Below are 18,132 nucleotides of genomic sequence, written 5' to 3' on the forward strand. Positions count from 1 at the left end.
TCACAAAAATAAAAGACTTCATTAGAATTCTATCCACAGAGAGGGTTAGCTACTCATTAATTAAATGATTTCAAATGGGATCTGGGTATATAATTGCTATAATTTAGGTGGAAACAATGCCACCCTAAATGTAATTAGAGAAGTAGGCTCTGTAAAGATGTTTACCTCTTTCTAGGAGCAAAGCTCTGGGTCACCTGACTCTCCCCTGCATGGTCACTTGGTTTTTTTTTTTTTTTTTTCCTACTCTAGTTACACTAGCTTTTATGGATCACTATGAAAGCTGAAAGAAGTTTCAGGAAGAGAATGGTTGACCATGATCCTTCAAGGAGGGAAAGGACAAGGAGTCATTTCCAGGAAGCTACTATAAATATCAAAAAAGAAGAACAAACAATTATTTGGGAGTTAGATTAGGTGGACATCTGAGGGAACTTTTGACTGAATTCAAGTAAGACAAGATCAGGTTGTCACAACTTGTAACTAGGACAGCCTCTTTCCCTTCCTCAGTGACTCCTGCATCTTGAACTTCTTCAGACACCTGCTCCCACTGTTATCTGCCTGAAGACCATCTTCAGAAGCAAAGCAAGGCCAAAGCTGACTCTGTCAGCTCCTTCCAGACTTTCTTCTTTCTGTAGTTGCCTCCAGTGAATTGCCCATCCCCAGGCTAGAGATCTCTGCATTAGCAGAGACCACTGGGTCTGCTCTCCTAACTTCTCAATCCACTCCCAATTCTTTTATTTCACTTTGACAAAACTTCTCACTTTCACCAACTAATTAGAACCTCCCTATAAAAACGGTCACCAGTCTTATTCATTTCTGCAATTTTAACCACTGTGTTGAAGACATCCAAGGTATCTTCTCTTGCTCTTGAACTGTCATGTGATCTAGTCATGACTATCACTTCAAGAACTTTGAATGTGAGCTCCCTGCCTTGACTTCCATTTCCCTTTGTGTGTTGTATCATCTCACACCATTTAATGCTGGAACAAAGTTCCATTGAGTTCCACTAACAGAGGCATGATTTCCTATTTCTTCCTTTCCTCTATTTGGGATGACTTTCCACACACCTTGACTTATCCAACTCCTACTCATTCCACAAGCTTCAAATAATAGGCACTACTTGACTGGGGAGAAACGGGAAGGAGGAAAACATTCCAATTGAAATATTTCACAGTGACCACTATGATTGCCTCTTTAAAAAACTAAACTACTCCTAAATAACCCATGGTTTTGTTTCCAAACATATGTGCTTATATTACTTGCCTTATTGTTCTTTTATTTACAATGTTTTATTTAATTGCAATGCATAGAAAGCACATGGTCTCAGTGGTTTCAGCCCTTTGAGGTAGTTTAGACTTCACATATGGCATAATGGATGGTTGATTTAATAAAAAGTATTAAATGTTTGCATGGAAAGAACATGCATTCTCAGCTGTTACATAAAGGGTTCTATGCAGGTTCTTTAAATGAAGTTTTCTAATAATGTTGCTCATACCAAAATCATACTAACTTTTTGACTACTTGGTCTATTGGTTTCTAAGTGATTTTTATTAAAATATTTTCCTGATTGCATATATTCCATTTCTTTGTGTTTTTGAAAGTTTGCATATTATATAATTACAAAACAAGTTTTGAAATTACTTGGTCTTCTTAAATAATTTTACTTCTAATTTTAATTTAAACACTAACTTTTTCTGTTGTGTCCTCCACTATCTTCAATCTTCCTTGCTTTATTTCCATCCAAGGAAGAAAAAATCACTCTTCTGAATTTCTACGGCATTTTATCATATTTGGATATGACTGGTCGTAAGTGCAACAAGCATCAGAATTCACAGGATGTACCAAGTCCCATCCTCTTGGGTAAATTAAAAAATCTTGGAAGTTTGCAACTCGTGGAAGCTGCAGGTCCACAGGATATAGTTATCACCTCAGAGGTGCAGAATGGAGTAGGGAAGCACAGAGGGGTTCACATCAGGCCAGGATGTGAGCCCAGGCCTGGGCCTCGGGAGAATTCCTCACAGGTGTTAAGATATCAGTTTCCTCACATTCAAAATGAAGACAATGACAGTGTTTAACACAGTTCTGAGGTTAAAATGTACTGTTAAAATTTAGTATAAATCAAAATTTTGTACTTTTAAACTATTAGTATTGGTACATGACAGTACTTAATTATGATTATTTACTTTATATATCTTGTTGGCTGCCTGAGAATTGTATGGCCAATGAGAACATTTTTGTATTCTGATGATTTCTGCTACCCGTCTTTGCCAACAAGAGGTACTCAGAAGCTAACAGACAATAATAATAATTAATAATACCAATCAGAGGGAACGTATTGTACCCTGAGAGCATGCTAACCATTTTTCATAGATTTAATTTATTATCATTATTTCATTTCATTTATTGCTCCCATTTAACAGAAGAGAAAACTGAAGAAGTTAAATGACTCATCCAACAAGGTGAACAGCAAGGAAGTGATGGAGTCAGGAGATAAGTATAGGCAGCTGTGGCCACTGTTTTAACAATATTGGCCGCACTGTGCTTTCAGCCAGGCTCATCCTCCTTTCTGAGTGTTTCACGATTCATTTGCTGTCATTTGACCACACTGTTTGGTACTGAGGTCCAGATGTGGGGGCAGAGAGGTTTTCTTGCCCCCAGAGCTATATAGCCTGTTTGGACAAAATTAATAAAAGCAACATGAAATATATAAAACTGAAAGAAGAATAAAGAAATCCGAGGAGAAGTTATAACCAGAATGTTTCAGTTATGTCCTATTGTGATGGGCTGACAGATCAGATCTGGCTCCATGAGAATGTTATAGGCCAGACTCTAAGGGAAATGACTAAACAGACTCCATTTTGCTCTGAGACTCCATGTTATGTAGGAAATAAGCTTCTGCCATGGGACCACCCTGCCTCTGTGCCCATCATAAGTTACTTGGTGTGACATGTTTAATAATATACAATGGCAACTCCTATGTAGTAAAGAATTGCTCTCTTTTGATTCCTATTGCTCCTAAACAATGTACCGTGTGAACAGTGATTGTGTGGATGTTAGTACCCATTCTTTAGTTTGTACCTAGGTAAGGGTCATTTTGACCCATTTCCCCCTCTGTCGATGATCTCATGATGTTAACGTGTAATTTCAAATCACAGCAACAGACACTTATGATTAATGTGATTTTTGGTATAAGAACCCCTACAATCCTGTGGTCGAGACTGTTCTCCCAATAGCCATTTTTTGGGGCATTGTGTGAGACAGTCAGCGGCCGGCTTAATAAAGACTCTCAAATTTGGACTTCTCAGTGGTGATCGGTCTATTCTTAAATTGCGCCCCATAACACGATTAGTCTCAAGATCTAAAGCATCTGGTGTCGGGAATTACTTACTTGACCCTGATCAGTGTTTGTGGCTTGGTCTATAGTTGGGAATCCCTATGGCATGAAAGAGAAAAAAAACAGGACTATTAAGTCTTGGTGTTGGAAGGGTATTTAAGGATGAGTCTCTGACCCAATTCCTTCATATGCTTGTGGAAAGCAAGGCCCAGATAAAAGAGTGAGTGCAGTGCTCAAGAGCACAAAGCACTAGAACCTACGTCTCCTGACACAGCCATTTCAGCCACGCCGACAGTTTACATGGGAAACGTGTTCATCTTGCAGGTCAAGTCACAGAGTACCATATGCCCCATGAATACTTGCTTGCTTGAGGGATGCCGAGCAGAGCAGTGGTCTCAGTAAACTGGAGAGGACTTCAGCTAAGACCTCCTTTTCAGATTTTGCTTGCTAGACTTTCCAACTCCAGTGTCCACAGGATCCCCTGAGTTTTCCAAACTCTAGCCTGCCACCCTGGAACTACAGCTCTCGGCCACCAGTTTCTTCTACAACAGGATCTTCTTTGGTGCATATGACGGGACATTCCTCTGCACTGCCCAGTCTTTCTCCTCAACCTACTGGAGTGAGTGAATCTTCAGAATGCACAGACCATGATGTACACTGGTCTCTGTGGAAAGAGCCTGCTCCCCCAGAGATAGCTTAGCTGTTCTCATTGAGCCTCTGAGGTCAGGGAAGGTCAGAGATACAAGAGTGATGGAGTTGAACTTGGTCTTTGCAAGTGGCCAGCAAGCTGGAGGGTAGGCATAGAACTGATTTATAAATAAAGGAGAACCTCTGTGGTTTCCAGGAAGGAACAGGAGTTCTTCCATTAGTCGAGGTGTCACACCACATTCACATGTAGATATATTTGCCCTAAATCAACTGCTCTGCAATGACCTAGTCTAACTACATGCAATTTCTCCCTATTGACACACTGGATTTATTTCTCATTCCTCTAAGTAAATAGTTAAGCCTGCTGTGCATTCGAGTGAGTCACATACCATCTTCTCTGCCACCTTCATCCAGGACCCAGAATTAGCCATTGCTAGGAAACCACAATCCCAACTCAATTCTTTTACCCAGCCTTGACTTCTTCACTGACTGGATATCATTAATTTGAGAGCAAATTATTAGAAACCTAGAAAACAGATCTGAAATGCCTGCAGATTTATGACGAAGTCATTTCACAAAAGGTCACAGGCAACCCTGCTATAATTAAATCTTTCATTAATTTTTAAAATACACAATAACTTACAAATGCAGCATAAATTAACCAAATGACCTTGAAGAAATTATTTCGAGCACTGCTTCATCAGAAGTCACTATCTATCAATTTCTTCAATTTTTATTTTGTGAGTAGGATTTGTCCATTTCCCATTCTTATATTTCATAGCTTCCGGTAGTATGTTTATCTGAAATGAGGGAGTATTAAGTTACTCAGGGCATTAGTTACCGCTGGGATGGTGGGTAGCAAGACTCTCTTCTGCTAGGTCACAAGCTCAAAGGTGGAGTGAGCGTGACCCACACAACCCTGGCATACACTTACATGCAGACCCTCCCTTGTGTAAGAATAATCATCTTGTGGAAGATAATTTTTTGTGTGTGCATTTTGATAAATGATTTTCATTTTGCTCATTATAAAAGGAATGAATTCTCATTATAAATAATTTGAAAACAACAAAAATCTATAAATGAGGTACTGGAGGTACTGTTTTTAATAGTCTGTGATATTCTCTTCCATTCATTATAGTGTTATTCTTTCTCATACTAAGAGATAAGCAATAATCAGAAACTATAGCCAGGGTTAGAACCTTGGGGTTTAGATACCCTGAACTCTAGGCAATATCTAAATATCTATCGCTACAACTTTCTCTCTCACATGCACATATACACATTCACATTCACTACCATTATGAATGTTCAGAATCAAATTAAAGAACAGATACCAAAAACACTAGAGCTGAAATAAACATCCTACAAAACTGATCTTTCCTCCACAAGGGATGGAGAAGACTTTTAGAATACAAACCTCCTCTCAATAGAAATCTTGACTATTTTGTTCATGCCCTAGCCAGCTTCTAGAACTCTTAGAACAATGCCTACTTTGTAGCTAGCTATCAGTACACACTGTTAAACAAAGAAATAATAAAAGTTCTTGTAAGAGCAACTCCTAAGTCCTCTATTTAATGCCCTTGCAAGAGTTCGATTCCCTCTGAAAAGTCTGGCACCCCATGTCTCCTCTTGCCTCTGCCTCAAGAAGTCCCCGGCAACCCCACACCCTGATCCCTGCTTCTACGGAGGAACCTGCTAAAAATAGATTTCGAATCAAAGCAGAAAGATCAATGTTCTGGTAAGGCCAGCCATCAGCGGACAGCAGTGGCTGGTCTCTAGAAATTCAGGCCACATCCCTGGCTACTGGTGGACATCCATACCACTGACTGTCTTCCCATTAGGGTGTAATGGGATTAGCAGAAAAAGAGGTCAGTGGTTACAATGGAAATTGCATTGAGCAAAGGCAAGACACGAACTAGATCTTAATAGAAATAGGCAGGGGATCAACAGCAAGAACCCTGCAAGTGGAGCTGGTATTAGTTGCATGATAGGGTAAATGGTGGGAGGTGGAAAGAAGCAGGGATTACAAAAGGCTTGAAAATAAACATAGGGAGAGTAGGAGAGTGAAGAAGGATGGAGAAAGAGATTGAAAAGCAGTGGAGCTAAAGAGGCCAAAGAAAGCTAATTTAAAATAAATGAATTTAAAGAAATCATTTTCATGCTAAACAACATCGATTCTTTCATTGAAACGAATGAAGTCCTTTTAATGGGTTTGAAAGTTTAAAGTTCATTATGGTGAATCCGAAAATGTGGTCTCTCAACCTCTAGAAGACAAGCTGGGGATTGAGTGAGGAAGGAGAACCGCCAAGATAGAAAAGAGGGAGAAGATGGATTTCGAGGTGAGATTTGCAAGAGGAGCAAAGGCAGAAAAACTAAAAGACCGTACAAGAGATGGAGAGGAAAGGGGCACCGTGCTTCCCCTATGCCCTTATGATGTCATCACAGCTTCCTTCTTATTGTGTTAAATCCTGAGCCAAGAAATAAAAGAGTCAGAAAAAGTGTAAAAACCAGCACCTGTTCTTAAACAGCCTACAGTCCAACCCAGGAGCATTGCTCACACCATGGATCTGCTGAGCACCAATTACTCACAAGCACAGTCATGAGCAGTGCTGCGGAGGATGAGAAGGCACAGTTGGGAACATTCTGGCTCTTAAAGACCACAGGGGCCCTCACACCCTAACTGTAAAAATGCCTGATACGTAAAACAATTAGAAAACAGTGCAAGAATTATTACTGCATTATTGCTGTTTATTAACAGTACTTTGTTAGTAATAATGCTAATTCACCAAGACCCCAAAATTCCACTTTCAAGCATGAAAATCATAGAACTCCCATGTATTTAGCTAGAGGCACATTCAAAGATAAGAGAAAACTGTAGAAATAGTGTAAAACTAGAAATAACCTAGATATCTCCTGAGAATGGATAAATACATAGTGCTTGTTCATTTGATGACAGAATGCCAAATAGCATTAAGAATGCCTGGATCAAATGGTTCTGTCCCAAGTTAGATACTGAGTTAAAGAAGCATGCAAAAGAATGATAGTATGTAAATAAATTATACATTTTAAAAACACACAAACCAACACTGGTGTGTGGAACACACCTGTAATCCCAGTGACTAAGGAGGCTGAGGCAAGAGGATCACAAGTTTGAGGCTATCCTCTGCAATTCAGTGAGGCCCTAAACAACTTAGCAAGACCCTGTCTAAAAATAAAAAAAAAATAAAAAGACCAGGGATATAGGGCAATGGTAAAGCACCTCTGGGTTCAATCCTCAGTACCAAAATAAAAACACACAAACAGAAAGCAATACCACATGTATTTATATGAATAACTAGATACTAAAAGAATTAATACCTATTCCATCTCTTTCTGTGGAAAGAGTAAGGGGAACAGGTCTGAGATGGACAATAATGAGAAAATCAACTCTACCTTAGATGCCCTATATATTTCATTTAAAAATTGGAATCCAAAATGATAGCATGTAAATTTTATTAATTTCAGGTAGTGGATATACAAGTACTGATGAATTTTTTGTACTTTTCTGTATTTCTAAATGTCAAACTGTAAGAAAATAAAATGGTTATAGAATTATTGATATAAAATCTAAATTGGGGAATTGAAAAATTCAAAATACTTACCAGAGGCAGGAGTGAACAAGGAGTGAAATGCAGAATCTGGAAAGCACATGGGTATATCAAGTGAAGAGTGAGGCAGAAAATAACTTGCTGTCTATAGTGAGTTGCCATGTGGCTCCAGAAAATTTTTGGACTTTAGTTTTTATGGTACCAGGCATTTCTGATTCTGCAATTTTGATCCATGAGAAGAAGTGCACACCAAATTAAACAGATCTGTGAGTCAAACCATAGGGCTCATGAAAGGAATACAATGAAAGGAAATGAGTAAGAAGTAACTATGGAGGACTTCCTGAAAGAGGTGAGATTTAGATGTGGAATTTGGATAAGAAATGAAGAGACTTTTAAAAAAATGCTAAATGCACCATTTATGACAATACTGGTGAACTCAGGGGACGTTATGGTAAGTGAAAATATTGAATCACAGAATGACAGACACTTCATGATACCACGTACATTATGGATCTAAAACAGTCCAAACTCATAAAGCAGAGAGTAGAATGGTAGCTGTCAGGAACTGGAGGAAGAAAAAATGTGGAGTTGTTCAGCTAAAATTCATCTTGCATAAAATTTTAGTTATGCAAGATGAATAAGTTCCGGAAATCAATGTGGTACAACATACACAACACAAGGCTTGTAGTTAGCAATACCGAATTGTGCAATTTAGAACGTGTTTAGAGGATAGAGCTCACGCTAAACGTTCTAACCAAAATCATACGCAAAAAAAATTTTTGAAGATTATGGATATGTGTAGTGCCTTCACTGTGGTGATGGTTGTGGATGTACATGTGCATATACATATCTCCAAACTCATCAAAATGTTTTTATATGTGTAATACTTTTATGTCATTCATACCTCAGTAAAACTTTTTTAAAATGAGGAAATGTCTAAGTCGTTTCATGGAAAATGTCTTTGCAATACTTCACAAGGAGGTGTCATTGGAGAAGTCATTCATAGGTTAGGACAGTGTAGAAACTGTCCAAAACCCAGACAGTATTTGTAACATAGCTGTGAAGGATTAATCCCTGCATACCCTCTTATTTGGGGTCAAAGTCCAACCTAGGGTCCAAGTCTGAAATTCTCTCTGTTTCAGATGGCTCACAGAGAATAACTGTCTTTAAATTTAAGTGGAGAGGAAAAAGAAAATGAAGAGTTGTGTTTTCTGATGTGAAAACCACACACACACACAAAAAAAAATAGAATTTGTATCCTACTGAAGTTGTGTTGGAATGCAGAGGTATCCTGGGTCTACATACTGTCTTTGGCTTTCACACCTTGATTTGGATGGCTGAGTGGTCGCAGTGGAAACTGTTACCAGCAAAGCCCACAGTCCCCACCGTGTGGGCTTTCACAGCGAGTTTGCTGACTCCTGCTCAAGGGGGCCAACATTCTTCCCTGCAGATGGCCGATTTCTTGATGATGGGGCCTGGGAGAGTAAAACCCTCTCTAATGCCCTTCAATGTTTCACTTTATCCTTGTACCCAGGTGAGGAATCTGGAGCTCAGAGGGACTTTAAGCAAGGCAGCTAAAGTCACATAGATGGTGAGCATCCAGGTAAGTTCTTTCCTGGAGAGGGGATGACCAAATCCCAAGATCTCAGCAATGGCACTGCCTGAATCCTAAGCCTACCAAGTGATGTGTTGGTCAAAATAAGCCTTTCCTTCCAGGTTGTTTGCCCTTCTGGTACACCCAGTATCATCCTAAAGGTCCTCTATAGCACGTGTTTTCCTTTTGAGCTCCTTGGTGCATGTGAGAGTGGGTCTCCAAGTGCATGGCAAACTTGGTGACAAGCTGAAAGTTATGAATCCAGTAATCAGCCTGGGAGGCGATGACTTTAGAGTTCCACTGGATTTGCCGATTACTCAAATGACTTACTTTGGGCAAAGTAAAATCAGGCTCTTCCAGCAAACAATACAAAATTGAAAAACAGATCAATGGAAGCAGCTCTGGTTCATTTCCAACGACTTTATCAGATGCAGTTACTAGAGGATAAACAATGCATTCAAGCTTAGGCTGGGCCTCTGAGTTATGCTGAGGCTGAACTTAAAAGGATGTTCCCTGCTCAGCATGTGGTCACAGTCTCTTAAGCAGAAAGCAGACCTTCACTTTTTTTTTTTTTCAAACCTCTGCAGCTTTGGGGTTTGCATAATTTTCTAGACAAAATGTTATCTTGCCTCTTCACTTTGACTATTAGTTCTGCTTGTGGAACAATGGATCAGAGATTTATGCCAATTAGAATGGATTTATAAAGGGAGCAGTAAGACAATTGCCCTGTCCAATTTGCCAAAGGCATTCCTAGCCTTTCCCACTCTCGCTGTCTTCTCTACAGGTCAGGCACAGTCCCACCATCCATTCTCTCACACCTTGCCACCCACCTGGAATCAACGCTTTATATCACCATGATACCCCTTGTAGTTATTCTGTCCTTATTCACTTCTTTGATATCCAATGGCAGCTACAAATTGTCCCACATCTTTCCATTTAATTCTTCCTTATTTCTTTCATGTCTTTATCATATTTTCTCAGATGGTGAACAGCAATTCTGGGGTGAGTCTGTTGTGACTCTGTGATTTTGCTTTCATGCAACCCAGAGGACACTTATCAATACACAGGAAATTAACAAACAACCTGCCATTCTTTCCCTACATTCTTTCATTGTTCTTTTTTTTTAAATTATGATTCATTGTACACAAATGGGCTACAACTTTTGTTTCTCTGGTTGTACATGAAGTAGAGTCACACAATTTGCATAATCATACATGTACATAGGGTAATGATGTTTGTCTCATTATATTCGTTTTCCTTCCCCCCACCCTCTCCCAGCCCCTCATTTTCTTCTATACAATCCATCCTTCCTCTGTTCTTGCCTCTCTCCCAACACCTGTTATGTATCATCATCCACTTATCAGAAAAATCATTCGGCCTTTGGTTTTATGGGATTGGCTTATTTCACTTAGCATGATATTCTCCAACTTCATTCATCTACCTGCAAATGCCATAATTTTATTCTTCTTTATGGCTGTCACGGTTCTTTATTGAATAAATCTTAGAGAATTCTAGAACCTTTTCTTAAATTTTAGCTCACAGTTCTTACTCTTACTTTGCCTCCTCTGAACATATAGGTTGAACATTTAATTTCTCTGAGTCTCGGCATCCTCTTCCACCCAATGGTGATAATCCTATCTAGTTTGCAGGGTTGTTGAGAGATTCCAAGGAAATCGAGTTTGAGAAACTGCCTGGCTCAAAGGGGATGAAAGGACACAAACTGACTACAAAGTTGTCACTGGATTTCTGCAGCTCAGACTGAGCTCTCCTAAGGGATTTTTCTGCTCACTCCTTGAAGTTATCTGCTTTTTAAAGGAAAGCTGTACATCTCCCTTCTGGGATACTTTTTTTTTCTCTGAGAAACTGCCTGGTTCTCCATGACTCTTGTAAAGGATCAGCTAAATCTCAAACAATTGAAACCATTACATATTAGGAAAGTATTGCAAACATAGATTTGAGGATGCACGAAAGTGGTTTTACATTGGATTTTATACCTGAGAGAGGCAAAACAAACAAACAAACAACAACAACAACAAAACCCTCTACTTAAAGAGCTACTCTGGGGACAAACAACATTTCAAGAAATAGTGGACCAAAGAGACCCAAGAGTTCTGCAGCCACAGGCATCTCATCAACTGGAGAGTCACAGCCTGAGACCCGTCATAGGCCCTCCAGCTTGTCAATCATCCAGCATTATCCTCAGCTTTAAGTAATAAGAACAGTCACATTTCATTGTGAATTAGGCTAGACTAGATGGTGCCTGTCAAGGTTACCAAGGAGATGTTGAAATAATAACATTTGAAAAGATTGTTAAAAAAAAAAAAAAAAAGAGCAATAAAAGCAAGCAAATCTCAGACCGCCAAGCTGGGCACTGGCCCATGCATATCCCCACAGCTACAGTGAGAAACCAGAAGATTTTTTTGTATAATCAGGAGGAAATCAGAAGTCATTTCCAGAAGGGTCCTCATTCTCTAGCTATCCTTCTGTGGCCACCTGCCATTCTGCTCCCCTGCTTTGTTACCTCTATGTACACACCTCTGCACAGAGACACCTTTCCTCTGATTCCCATCCATTGTCCTCTCTCCATAACTTGTGACTATTGGATTCTGATAAAGCACTCCAGAATCTCTGTGATCTAGAATCAGTTTTCTAAAATGCTGGAGCCATGAGCCAGAGCAGAAATGGTCATCACGAAACAGGTATTATTCTTGGAATGCACAAGATCATTATATATTCACTCAGTTAATTATTCCTTCATCCAGTATAAAAATGCTGTCAAATTCTGTGTTAACACAATGTTGGTAGATATGTAGCACTCACTAGAGAAGAAACAAAAAGATCTTCCCTCTGGGGAACTTAAACCTACATTTGAATGACTGGACACGTGCACAGATATGCTCTGTCCATCTGTCATAAGAGTGAATAAAGAGGAGTATTAAAGGCATGAGGATCGCAAGTTTGAGACCAGCCTCAGCAACTTAACACAAGACCTTGCCTCAGAATAAAAAGTAAAAAGAGCTGGGGATGTGGTTCAGTGGTTTAAGCACCCCTGAGTTCAACTTCTAGTACCAAAACAAAATAAAAACACAAAAACATTCCTCTGGATACAAGCCAAATTCCTAAACATGACCTGCAGCCCCTTATAGTCTCACCCCTTAAAACCAATTCATGCTCTTTCCTGGTTCTTGCCTTTGTGTTCTTTCCTTTGCCTTGAAATCCTTCCTTCCCTCTCTCCTGCTGGCCTATTATGTGCCAGCCACCTTTTGGGGGAGGGTTATTACCATTTAATTCTTCCCAATTTCTTTCATGTCTTTATCGTATTTTCTCAGATGGTGAACTACAGTTCTGGATGGGTCTGTTGTGACTCTGTGATTTCCAAACTCAACTGTCACTTGCTGCATGTAAGAAGTCTCACTTCCTTCTGTCATCTCCTGACTATGGAAGGAGGGCTCCTTGATGGGTACTGTTTCCCTGCATAGCACCCATCCACTTAGGTCTGAGAGCTCCTTAAGGGGAAAGACTTATATTCACTTCTTTAATATCCACCAAGATCTAGCAGGGTCTGATGCATTTAAGAAGTCCCTGACATACATACATATATATATATATATATATATATATATATATATATATATAATATATATGACATAATATATATGACATAATATATATATATATATATATTTTTTTTTTTTTTGGTGGTGCTGGGGATTGAACTCAGGGCCTTGTGCATGCGAGGCAAGCACTCTACCAACTGAGACATATCCCCAGCCCTTGACATATTTTTTTAATAAATGAACTAATAAATCTTTAATTCCTCAAATCAAGGTGACAAGACAAGATTATAGGACTTCACTGTGGCCTCACTTTCCCCTGACCACAGCTAAGTCCCAGAGAAAATTAAGAGTAACAGTGAGTTCACTGAGTTCAAATGCCCCACTTTATTAATGAGCTCAACAGCAAGGCTAAGTCTTCATGTCCCCAATGGACTCCCTGTTCTCACAATTCCTAAGAAATATGTACGCTTCCTTGAATTCCGGCTTCAAGTCTTGCCATTTACATTTTGCAGAAGAAAAACACTGATCAACCCTAGTAGGTTACTTAGGTTTAAAGTCCTTTCAAGTCTAGAATGGAGACAGAAATGATCACTTGGCAACCTTTCCAAGACTCATCCTTCTAGTTGTCTGGGTCTTCACAAAACTCGTTTCCATACAAGAGAAACTCTGATTTCATAAAAATTAAACATGAGTAACTTAAATTGTTTATATTTGTTTTGATGAATACTTGCAAGATTCATCTTAATTTCATGAAAAGGCAAATATCTCTTTCTCCCATCTCTGATCCCTTATGTAAAACAATTATGCTCTATTCTTTAGAGTATCTCAATAAGCCAGAGAGAAGAGGTACAGAAGTTCTGCCAAGCTCTTGTGAGTCCTAGTGGGGAGTAAAGGGAAACTGAAGCACTATCTCATCTCTTCAATAAATGGTTTGGCCCTGAGGTCAATCTCCCTCATACCCATGTGGCCAGCTAAACTCCATATGAAGCTAAGAAAAAAATTATTACCATTTAAGATTAGATGAAAACAGATTTTAAACTGTGGCCTAAAACTTGCTAGGGAATACCAGGTCATGCTGAGATTAGCATGCATGTAGTATTGTTCAGAGTAATGCTCAGCAGAAGCATAAAATGAGTTAGCCTCACACAAGCAAAGGCAGAGTAAATCCTGCTGTGAGAGGAGGGGAAGAAGGAAGCCTCGGAAGTCTCTTTGGAACCTGGGCATGGTTGATCTTGGGACCATTGCCCTAGATTCTCGGGCCATGTCAGGTTTGGATGGTACAAGAACCCACATCTGGCTTGAATATAAGTACCTCTTAAATTTACAAGACCTTCTTGCATCTATGTATCTCCACCTTCTAGAGTTTAGAACTCAATACTTAAAACTCTTTAGTGGCTATTATCAGAGAAAATCCTAGAAAGGTAGAAGGGTTTTCCTCTTATATCTAGTGAATAAGTGAAGGATGGGAGATAATTTGAAAAAGTCAGCTCATGGCCATAGAACTTCAAGGGAAAAAATAGTATGATTCCTAGTGTTCTATTCATTTCCTGGAAATCATAAGGAAAATTTTGAATCTCTTGGCAGAGTATTCTGGGTTCCAGAGCAAAATCACTTACTTAGTATATTTATTTAATGTAGTAGCATAGATTCCCAAGTGCAGGGCTCCCTTCTGATTTGTCCATCTGGAGCAGTATCTGGCATACAGAAGACACCACCAAAAATTCCTTTTGTTACAATGTAACTATACAAAGATATTGCAAGGAGCCTAGAATTTAGAGGCTTCTAACTCTATTGTCTACTGTTTGTGTGTGTATGTGCATGTGTGTATGCACAGGTAAGTGAATATGTGTCTATATATCCATACACTGTGTGTGCATGCGTGTGCACACACACGTGTGTATCTACAAATTTACCAAGTTATTTGTATTTCAGAAATAAAATTTATACGATGCCATCTTTGAACATCTAGGACTTTAACCAATGCTACCTACAGTTGGAATACAGCAAACAAATGGCGAAGCTTTAGACCCTAGGCATTCATAACATTCTCTGTCTTAAATACTGTTTACAATTTGTGCAGCAAAACTTTCATACCATGTTGTTAACCCCAAATTAGCAAAACAATTTGATAGCTTAACAACAGAGCCTATTTTGTTATCATGAGAACTTTAATTAGAAATTGAGATTGTGAGGTAATTCTGTTTGGGGGTTTAAAATAGTAAAAGAAATTACTGGACAAAACTTACCTCACAGCCTTACTTCATGAGCAACACATTCTAGGGTTTATTCTCATTCACATTTGACAGAAGATATGGGTAGAAAACTCCTACTATACAGCACCAGTTCACATCTTAAAGACATCAGGTACCAATGTGGCATAGTGCTGGGGTAGCATCTCTTCACAGGGTTTGACATCTTGTCTTTCAATTTCTGACTAGAGTACCGGGGTCCAGCCCAGTGCCTAATGCAGAGTAGATGCTGATATGTGAGTGTTAAGTCTTTTAAAGACATTGCTTATTGCCCTTGGAGCTGGAGAAAGATTTCACCAGCAATTGGAAAATCCAGAAGGAACTATGAGAATTTAAAATCACTCCTTGTGGTACCTGTCCCAAGAAACTTTAAAGTTGTTTTTTGGACTCTCCCAAATTTTCTTTTATGAATATTTTTCAATAGCAAGGTACTGGGAATCTGTGGACTCTTTCTTAAGCTCCTATACAAATCCTATTGACACCAGATTTCTTTGTAGTATTTCTGCTGAATTTCCAAATAAGGGAGAGAGTTTTAGAACATCAACATTTTAGTAAGAAGCAGAAGGAGATTTGGCTTTACAAATGAAGAAGTGGAGGTCCAGCAGAATGAGCTACTAGACAGGCATTCTGTAGCCACAGGGCTACCCAGAATCCTACCCCAGCTCAGGAGTCCCAATACTGAGATCCTGCAGGCTTTAATCTGTCTCTTTTGTTTTGCTTCCCTCAATTCCTGCACTATCTCCATTTTTCATCGTGTCTGGGTTCTTTCTGTCACTCAGAAAGTGCAGAGGAATGGCCAGTTTACTTTCTGGAAGTGAGGAAGGATAAAGAAGGATGGAGCATGACAAAGTTGTATAGTCTGGGCCCAGACTATGAGGTTTGATCAGATTGCTTAGCTGCAGTGACAGAGGATTTTCTACAACAGATCACCCTGAAAAAGGCAGAGCACAGCAACAAGCTATTTGTTCCCATTGCTAGTCCCTCCTTGAAGTCTGTCAGTATTGGAAAAAGACTCACTCCAACTATAGAGAAGTCCACAGGTACAAAAGCTGGATGAGCAGTGTACCTTAGAACAAGAAGACCACACTTCCCCCAGCACAGACACGTGCTTTACCCCTTCTGTGCTGCTAGAGATTGAATCCAGAGTGTTCCACAGAGGTTCAAAGGAGTTGGTAGAACCTTAAAGAAGTGGAGCCTGGTGGGAGGAAGTTAGGTTTCTGTGGATGTACTCTCAGAGGAAATTGTGGGACTCCAATCTTCCCTCTTCCTCTCTGTTTCCTGGCTGCCATGATGTACTGCTTTGCCACAGACCCAAAAGTGATAGGGCCATCTGAATATGGACTAAAACTTCTGAAACCATGAACCAGAACAAACCTTTTCTCTTTTTAAGTTAATTGTCTTAGGCATTTTTTAATAGTAATGAAAAACTAGCTAAAACACATTCTAACCCCACAAGGGAGTAAATGCTCCCTAATTCTGCTCAACAAGCTCCATTCTAATGTGTAAGGTATTACAGTCAACTGGGACATGGGCAGATGTGGGCAGTACTGACCGGAGAAGAATTACCAAACTCACCCTCCCCAACATACATAAACACGGTGATCAACTTTCGAAGGATTAACATTTGATATGCTTTTAGAAAACAGAAAAAAATTATTGTTATTTTCTTTAGTATTCAGAAAGTATTCCAGGGATTCTTACAGTTTTAAGATTGATATCCCAATCATCTACTCTCATTGTAAAGAGTGTGCAAAACTTATTTCAGCAAATTAATAAGACATGCAGCAACAAGGAGTGTGTGTGTGTGCATGTGTGTGTGTGTTCATGTGAGAGATACAGACTCTGGAAGTTTCTCTTGAAGCAGTCCCTGATTTCAATATGTTGGCTGCTCTATTCCCTCCATTCCTGCACCCTGCCTCTTTCTAGACTGCTCTGGAAAGAGAGAGGCACATCCAATGATTTAACTTTCTGTGTTCCTGGATTGGGAATAAATGAGTATGTGTTCTGATATTTTAAATTCCATCAGAAACCTTTACTGTTGAATCCTGTTGGTTGCTTTTTGAGTTGGGGTGGTGCAAACATAAATATTTCCATTTTATAGATGAGGAAACTTTGACCCAGGGATGACATACTTTGGTGTAAGGTTCCCAGGAAAACTCAGAGGCACCAGTGGAAGTAGAACCAAGGTCTTAGGCCTCCTTTCTATCAGCCAAAGAGATACTCACGTCATGATGTGGGTCTCTACTCCTGCGTCCACCAGAGCCCCATCCACGAAGAGAGGAAGCAAAGTGAAGCCATACTTGTCCCAGGAGTGGCCCTCATCAAAACTCACCCTGGGGTGGAAATAAATGCAGGGAAGAGTCAGCTGGAAATAAAGCCACACTCTTTGGCAACCATTTTTCAAGTTATTAAATTTTCTTCTCTATCTCACTTTCTGGCAGTTGGATTATCAATAGGAATTAATCTTCAACATCTTCCCATATTATTATGAGATTTGATCAAAACTGCATTTCCCGGCCCAGGGAGAGACAGCACCAGAGCTGCAGAAATATTTCAACACATTAGAATTGGGGAAAAAAAAAAAAAAAACCAAGCAGGAGGACTTAGTGGAGGAACGTCACATTTCAAGAGCTCAGAATGAAACCTGAGGTTCAATTCGCAGCACAATCAATTCACCCTCAGAGTTTCTGACACAGATAAATCGAGTAGTGCGGGGTGTACCGTATAGGAAGGAGGGTGTATGCCTTTCAGATCAAACTTTAAAAAAGCAATTTCCTACTTGTACAGAATGGATGTTGGGATGATTTCCCCTCCCCAGTAGCACTTTAGGGGACTTGTGTAGGGACAGCTATTGGGTATCTGAGATATTCTGAGCATGGCTGCTCCATCATGCACCCAGTGGCAGGAAGGTCTGACCCCTAGTAGATGCACAACTGTCTCTCTTTAAAGAATGAGCCAGTGCAGGAGACAGGAGCAACTCAGTGCAGGAGACTGAGTACCTCTCTGCCCCTTGATTTAACCAGGGGACAGTCAAAGACTGTCTCCTCTGAGAAGCTTTTCCAGGTACTACTTCTTTGCCAGTGAAGTTTTGCTTTCTTCAACTTCTGTGATCCTTCTGTCCTGTCTGATTTGTAATTCTCTTCCAACTCCACAATTCAGGGTTTGG

The 18,132-nt window shown here is 39.7% G+C and overlaps 1 protein-coding gene across 2 annotated transcripts in view; it reads right to left on the minus strand.

The window, feature by feature from the left end:
* SORCS3 (sortilin related VPS10 domain containing receptor 3) overlaps positions 1-18,132 on the minus strand; it is a 582,251-nt gene that overhangs the window by 60,370 nt on the left and 503,749 nt on the right. For both annotated transcript variants that reach the window (XM_079135987.1, XM_079135988.1), the window contains exon 14: positions 17,192-17,299. In XM_079135987.1, coding sequence (XP_078992113.1) covers positions 17,192-17,299 — 108 coding nt within the window. The remainder of the gene's footprint in view (positions 1-17,191; positions 17,300-18,132) is intronic.

The sequence above is a fragment of the Sciurus vulgaris genome, assembly GCF_902686455.1.
Source record: "Sciurus vulgaris genome assembly, chromosome: 4".
Lineage (NCBI taxonomy): Eukaryota > Metazoa > Chordata > Mammalia > Rodentia > Sciuridae > Sciurus > Sciurus vulgaris.